The sequence below is a fragment of the Eimeria tenella genome, genomic scaffold (genome assembly GCF_000499545.2).
Source record: "Eimeria tenella Houghton genomic scaffold, Eth_scaff734, whole genome shotgun sequence".
NCBI lineage: Eukaryota > Apicomplexa > Conoidasida > Eucoccidiorida > Eimeriidae > Eimeria > Eimeria tenella.
This window is the reverse complement of record NW_013545852.1, coordinates 1-5,306: the sequence shown is the minus strand read 5'-3', so window position 1 is coordinate 5,306 and position 5,306 is coordinate 1. Positions and strand designations below refer to the sequence as shown.

The following is a 5,306-nucleotide window of genomic DNA, read 5'->3' as shown; positions in this document are numbered from 1 at the left end:
AGCAGCAGCAGCAGCAGCAGCAGCAGGAAGGGCAGCAGCTTGATTTTGTGCTTGTTCATTTGCCGTGTGTGCTTGGATAGCTAGCTATACAAACAGCTAGCCAGTCATATGAAAGGCTGGCTAGCTATACAAACAGCTAACTATCTACGGAAACAGCTAGCTAGCTAGCTAACTGGCTACCTAGCTAGCTAGCTGTATAACCCAGCTAGCTAGCTGTATAGCACAGCTAGCTGGCAATATGGGTGGTCAGCTAGCTATACAAACGGCTAGCTAGCCATATACACAGCTAGCTAGCTATATAAACAGCCAGCTAGCTGTGTAGGTGGGTGGCTAGCTATATAAGCAGCCAGCTAGCCAGCCAGCTAAGTAAGCAGCTAGCTAGCTAGCTACATAAACAGCTAGCTAGCTGTATACACAGCTAGCTAGCTCTATGGATGGTTTCCTTCCCACTGGGTCTGCTGCCTCTTGATGAAAACCCTAAACCCTAAACCCTAAACCCTAAACCCTTGACCTTCAAATGTGAGCCCTATGCTGTTGGTTTAGGCCCTCGCGGGCGTACTGTGCTCGTTGCAGTGTCGTAATCTGCTGCTGCTGTTGCTGCTGCTTCTGTTGCTGCTGCTGCTGTTTTTGCTACTGCTGTTGCTGCTGCTGTTGCTGCTACTGCTGCTGCTATTTGGCTTTTGCTTTCTCTGGCTCTTTTTGCTTTCCGCAGTTTCCCCGAGTTCGCCGGGAGCTCCTTTTGGTCTAGGGTTTAGGGTTTAGGGTTTACGGTTTAGGGTTTCTGAGGTGTACGTACACCTGGATATCTGCATGCACTTCGTCTGCTGAAGGGAAGGCTTTAATTAAAAGAAGTTTTGGATTTGAGGTAAATCTAAAACAAATGTTTATTTTGGAATTAATTTAATTATTTTATTTAATTAGTTTTTTTGTTTGCTTCGCATTCGTGAGGTGTATGTACACCCCAAAGATAAGACTGTGGTGTCTCACTTTCGCCGTCAATTTTCTTTTACAGTTCGTTCGGCTACTTCTGCTGCTGCTGCTGCTGCTGTTGCTGCTGCTGCTGCTGCTGCTGTTGCTGCTTTTGCTGCTGCTGCAGCTGCTGCTGCTGCTACACACTGGCTGCGTGGGACGGGAAGGTCTGCAAGGGAGCCTTCCTGTGGCTTGGTACGGAATCTCAGCAGCAGCTCTAAGTTCTGCTGCTGCTGCTGTTGTTGCTGCTGCTGCTTTTTCTTTGCTGCTGCTGCTTCCACCGCCAACTAGGGCTTCCCCGCTCTGGTGTCTGCCTCTCTCCTCTGCGGTTTATTTAGTATTTTAGTTGCTTAGAAGCTGCAGATGGGCTGCAGCAGCCGCAGCAGCGGCAGCAGCAGCAGCAGCGGCAGCAGCAGCAGCAGAGGGAGAGCTGCTGCCTGCAACCGCACCGCGAGGCTTGCGCACCGGGTGTCTGTGCAGCATTTCTTCTTTTCTGTTCTGCTGCTTCTTTTTGCAAATTAAAACTAATTTAAATTCAATTTAATGCAAATTAGTTCATTTATTTATTTCCTTTTCGTAGCGCGAGAGGCGCGCGGCCTGGTCACCTGCTGCTGCCTCTGGGGTGTACAGACAGCTCCCGCCCCGCCTCTTCAGCCTTCTGCGCCAAAGCTGCTCCAATTCGCCAATCATTTCTTTTATTTTCCTTTCCAATTTATTTTATTTTCAATTTAATGCCATTTAAAACTCCCAAACCGGCAACTGACCCAGTCGAGACACCCAAGCGGCGACGCCCGCAGCTGAGCTGAGCAGACACCCCAGATCAGGTCCAGATATTCAGAAGAAATACACCTGCCCTAAACCCTAAACCCTAAACCCTGGAAGTCCTAAAAGTAACCCCTCCATGCTCAGAAGTGAGGGAATGCAACACTCTAAACCCTAAACCCTAGACCTCCAGTCCTAAACCCGCAGCTGGTGGAGATACACTGGCGAGGCTTCCTTTACTCAGAGCCGCGAGCCCTAACCCTGAACCCTAAACCCTAAACCCCAGGGGCCCCAGCTCTCGGGCTCCAAACCCTAAACCCTAAACCCTAATTGTTATCGCCAAGTTGATGAAATGAACAAATAAAATGTCGACAGCAAATGCGCACACAACTGCTCGGCTGCTAAAGCGCTGCTGCACCTTCCAGAAACGAGGCCAGCAGCAGCAGCAGCAGCAGCAGCTGCTGCTGCTGCTGCAGCAGACTGCAGCACGTGCTGCAGTCTGCTGCTGCTTATGGCTGCTGCATGTACACCCGGTGCTTTGGGGGACGCTGGGAGTCAGCCCACTGCTGCTGCTGCTGCTGCTGCTGGTGGTCTCGAGAGCCTTCGTGGTAAGGTGGGCTGGCAATTGCTGCAGGTGCTGCTGCTGCCGCGGCTGCTGCTGCTGCTGCATTCAAGCGGCGGGGGCAGATGTTCTCCTGGCCCAGAGAGAGCCGTGCAGCGCTGTCAGCAGCAGCAGCAGCTGCTGCTGCTGCTGCTGCATCAGCTGCTGCTGCTGCTGGGTCCGCTTCAGGGGCCCCCGATGCAGCCGTGTAATATTGTTCGAAATATCTGCTGCTGCTGCTGCTGCGGCGCCACTGCAGCGGCAGAGCACTCGGTGTCGCATCCTCAGCAGCAGATAAGCGCCCCCTAGTCCTTGGGTGCTTCTGCTGCCAGTCTACATTTTGCTGCTGCTGCTGCTGCTGCTGCTGCTGGCTAGCAATTGAGGCCGAACGGCTGCTGCTGGTATGCCTTCTCCGTCTCCTAACAGAAGCAGAAGCTTCCCCTGGCTCGCTGCTGCTGCTGCTGCTGCTGCTGCGGAAGGCGCTGCAGCTGCTGCGCAGCAGCGCGTGCCACTGGGCGGCGCCTTCTTCCCACAGCCGCAGCAGCAGGTTGTCTTGCTGCTGCAGCAGCTGCAGCAGCGGCTGCTGCAGCAGCAGCCGCCAAAAGTAAATATCTGAGTCGTACCGACACTTCAAAATGTAGCAGCAGCAGCAACGCTCCCACTCCAGCACCTTTAGCTCATTGTTCTTTTGCTGCTGCAGCAGCAGCAGCTGCTGCTGCTGCTGCGGGCGCTGTGCGTAAGGACGCAGCAGCAGCAGCAGCAGCACCCCCGTCAGCTTGCTGCCAGGGACCTGCTGCAGCAGGTTGTTTGCTGCTGCAGCGCAGCAGCAGCGCAGCAGCAGGTCGTGCAGGCACGCGAGCAGTCCCGTGCCAACAAGAAAGTCGAAGAGCGACAGCAAAGTCCACCCGCTATTGCTGCTGCTGCTGTTGTTGCTGCTGCTGCTGTTAACGAATCCCCCGAGCTGCTGCTGCTGCTGCAGCATAAGCTCACAACTATTCTCTGAAGTGAAGATGCCGTCCTCAGCTGCTGCTCCAGATGTGCTCTCAGCAGCAGTAGCAGCAGCAGCAGCAGCAGCAGCAGCATGCGCCTGCGGCATGTGCTGCAGCAGCAGCGGAAAGTCCCTCAGAGCAGCAAGATGCAGCAGCAAACTGTCAGCTGGGGTGATGGAGAGCCACAGACAAGGCTGCAGCAGCTGCAGCATATCTGCCTGCACCATGATCACGTCATCCACGGTGAAGAACTGCTGCTGCTGCTGCTGCGGCTGCTGCTGCTGCTGTTGTTGTTGCAGCTGCTGCTGCAGCTGCTGCTGCAGCTGCAGCAGGTACTGGTCCGCAGCAAGGTCTCGCCAGTGGCACCGCAGCGCAGCAGCCAGCAGCAGCGCAGCAGCAGAACACAGCGCAAGCTCTCTGTTGCTGCAGCACCTGCAGCAGCTGCTGCTGCTGCTGCATGTACACCTGAAGGGGAAGTTCGGGTGGGCAGCATAGGCCTCCAGCAGCTGCAGCGCAGCAAATCTGCTGCTGCAGCAAAACCCGAAGGCTTCCCCAGCGCCCCACAGCCACTGCCACAAAGCACTCCTTCCCCCTTGCTGCTGCTGCTGCTGCTGGTTGTCGGCTGCTGCTGCTGCTGCTGCTGCTCCCTGCAGCAGATCGCGAGCAGCAGGCAAAAAGGAAGTTGTTGTTGAAGTCAGGCAGTCGATCCAGGCTGAGTACACTTGCTGCTGCTGCTGCTGCTGCTGCTGGGGTTGCGGCTGGGGATGCTGCAGCAGCAGCAGCTGCTGCTGCAGCAGCGGCAACTGCTGCTGCTGCCAAGCAGCAGCAACCGCCCGCCACCAGTGGAACTTCAGGTCCAGCAAGTCTGCATGCAGCAGCGCAAAAGCTTCTTCTTCTGCTGCTGTTGCTGCTGCTGCTGCAGCTGCAGTGCACGCTGCAGTAGCCCACCTCCGGTGGAAGAGAGGCAGCAATTTGGAGGCTTCGGCTTTGCAGATTTGAGACGCTGGCTTCTGCTGCTGCTGCTGCTGCTGCTTCTGGTGCTGCTGCTGCTGCTGCTTCTGTTTCTTTTGCTGCTGCAGCTGCGATGCGCGACCGCACTTCCTGCAGCCGACCCGCCCACTTCTGCTGCTCATCTAGCGTCTGCTGCTGCTGCTGCTGCTGCTGTGCTTCTTTAAAAGGCATCAAGAACGGCAGCAGCCGAAGGGCTGCTGCTGCTGTCTGTGTTGCAGCAGCAGCAGCTGCTGCTGCTGCTCTCTTCACTCTCCCTTCTGCAGCTAATGCAGCAGCAGAAGGAGCATCGAGTGCTGCAGGAAAGGCAGCAGCAGCAGCTGCAGCAGCAGCAGACGGGGCACCAGCAGCAGCAGAAGCAGCAGCAGGAAAGTGACTGCGCTTGATTATCAGTCGCGTTCTGCTGCTGCTAGTGGGTGCCGTCCCTGTTGCTGCTGCTGCTGCTGCTAATGCTGCTGCTGGTGAATCCGTCCGTGGAGTTGAAGCTGCTGCTGCTGCTGCTGCTGCGTCATCTGCTGCAGCTGCAGCAAAGTATGCAGCAGCAGCGGCACTAAGCGGGCTGCTGCTATCTCTCCCGTTTCTGCTGCTGCTGCTGCTGCTGCGGTGGTGGCGGCCTCCAGGCGTCCTGTCTGCTGCTGATGCTGCTGCTGCTCCTGCTGGTGTCTCTCCAGGACTGCAGGCCACACTATGGCCGCAGAAAGCTGCAGCAGCACTACTTGCTGCTGTTGCTGCTGCTGCTGCTGGACTTGAGTCTGCCCTGGTAGAAGGCTCTGTGAGCAGCACCACGCTGTTGCTGCTGCTGCAGCGTTTGCTGCTGCTGCTGCCGTGCATGCGCCAGCAGCTGGAGTCCCAGGGTCTGCTGCTGCTGCTGTTGCTGCTGCTGCTGCTGTTGCTGTTGGTGCTGCGGCTACTGCTGCTGCTGGGGGCCCACCCGTGAAGCTGCTGCTGCTGCTGCTGCAGCATATGCTGCTTAACTC

The 5,306-nt window shown here is 56.5% G+C and overlaps 1 protein-coding gene across 1 annotated transcript; it reads right to left on the bottom strand.

Annotated features, from left to right (window-relative positions):
• Positions 1-2,240: 2,240 nt before the first annotated feature.
• Positions 2,241-5,292, bottom strand: ETH_00022145 (uncharacterized protein; the record flags this gene model as incomplete). Its single annotated transcript, XM_013380586.1, is given in 2 exon segments — positions 2,241-4,400; positions 4,420-5,292. The coding sequence occupies 2 exon segments, from the start codon at positions 5,290-5,292 to the stop codon at positions 2,241-2,243; spliced, it is 3,033 nt and encodes a 1,010-aa protein (XP_013236040.1).
• Positions 5,293-5,306: the final 14 nt, after the last annotated feature.